This window comes from Chenopodium quinoa, unplaced genomic scaffold (genome assembly GCF_001683475.1).
Source record: "Chenopodium quinoa cultivar QQ74 unplaced genomic scaffold, ASM168347v1, whole genome shotgun sequence".
Lineage (NCBI taxonomy): Eukaryota > Viridiplantae > Streptophyta > Magnoliopsida > Caryophyllales > Amaranthaceae > Chenopodium > Chenopodium quinoa.
In genome coordinates, this window is record NW_018745170.1 from 574,279 (window position 1) to 575,926 (window position 1,648).

A 1,648-nucleotide genomic window follows, 5' to 3' on the forward strand; every position below is an offset into this window, starting at 1 on the left:
TGTCCTCTCCCTACGGAGCTAAGGACCAGACAGGAGGTGCACCACACCTGGTCTCCCCCCTCCCCTGGTTGCTTCAAGCTGAATACAGATGCTGCTGTTTTCAACAATGATGTTGGTTTGGGTGGTGTGGTTCGTGATAGCTGCGGGGCTGTTATGGTGGCTACTTGCCATAATACAAAATAAAAAATAAATAAATAAAATAAAAAAAAAATCCGCGAACCATTATAATACAAAAATAAGAAAAGAGGTTTACAAAAGTTGTATTATTGATAGAATCTAAATTAGAACGCTTTTTTGTAGCTAGTGCGAAGTATAAGAGATAGATCATAAGCTTGGATCCTGAAGCCACACATATGGTGCATTTGCATAACAATTTTCATACAAATGTTCTGGTTTAACAATGTCATCAAAGCGATGAATATTTTCATCTGCCAAAGTGAAGATGCCAGCGTCACTATCCCCAGGTATCCGATAATCACCAGTAAAATAGATAGAGTTATGTTTGATACCATGAGCAAAAGATGATGCCTTTATAGAAAAGGATGAGTTCCAACCCACGAAAATCGCTCTATCACCCAAGTCAGGAACATGTTTGGCCTCTCCATTGTAGACATTCAGCTCATACACCTTGAAGAACATAGTTTGGTGGAATGGTCTCACCCTAATCACGAGCAACAAGCGATTCTCTGATTCAACCAAGTAGCATTCTATCAGCCTGCCAGTCAAGTAGCGTGGATCTTTAGGGAAAAGGTATCTCGTGAAAATGCCGGTAGGTTCCAGTTTAGCAACAAGCCGCTGGTGAGGACGACCTGTTGAATGGTCTAACTCATAACACCATATATTTCCATAATCGTTGACGCCATAAAAGTTTCCCTTGTAAAAAGTAACATCAAGTCTTTTGTCCGTAAAAATTGTCTGCCATCTTTCACAGCCGTGTCCCCAGAAACAGATGGCCCCATGACCCTGAAAGTAGGGATAGGGTGCGGACGCAACTAAGGCGATTGTGAAATCACTAGAGGAGGATGGGTTTCCTGATAGGATGAACTTGAGAATTTCCCTGGTATTAATCAAGCAGGTAACCTTAGGAAGGTTTATTTTGGCACCGGACATGGGGTTGAGAATAAACAGATTATAATATTCGTCAGTAGCACTGGCCAGTAACCATCCATGCGACGATAACAGCCTCATATGGTAGCACAGAGGGAGGTTCACTGTGCGCACTTTGCGGTTATAGAGGCTGTAAAACCGACGTTGCTTCGGCCCACCTTCTTTGCTTCTGGCCAGCATAAGCCATGCCTTGGCTTCATACCCAAACTTGCATTCTTTCGCCCCTCTTCTCCAACTTGAACAAACCAACGCAAAAGCTTCAAAGTCTTCTACTTTTTCCAGATGTTCTGCAATCACACTCGCTATTTCGCTGGGTATATTACCCCAATCAGCCATCGACAAGTTATGAATTTTAATTTGTTTTTTTTAAAGCAATATTTATATTCTTGGCCCATCAAAAATCTATATTTAATCTATCTTATGTCAACCACTAAAATTTTTCATAAACATATCTTAACATACTCGTAAAAAAAACAAAAATAGAAAAACTTATCTTAACATAGATATACCCAATATCTGTAACTGTAATATATCTCATATC

General features: G+C 40.3%; 1 protein-coding gene across 1 annotated transcript; it reads right to left on the reverse strand.

Annotated features, from left to right (window-relative positions):
- Nucleotides 1-324: 324 nt before the first annotated feature.
- LOC110710206 (putative F-box protein At3g25750) lies at nt 325-1,443 on the reverse strand. The gene has a single exon (XM_021888478.1). It carries the CDS (start codon nt 1,441-1,443, stop codon nt 325-327), a length of 1,119 nt encoding a protein of 372 aa, XP_021744170.1.
- Between the last annotated feature and the right edge of the window lie 205 nt (nt 1,444-1,648).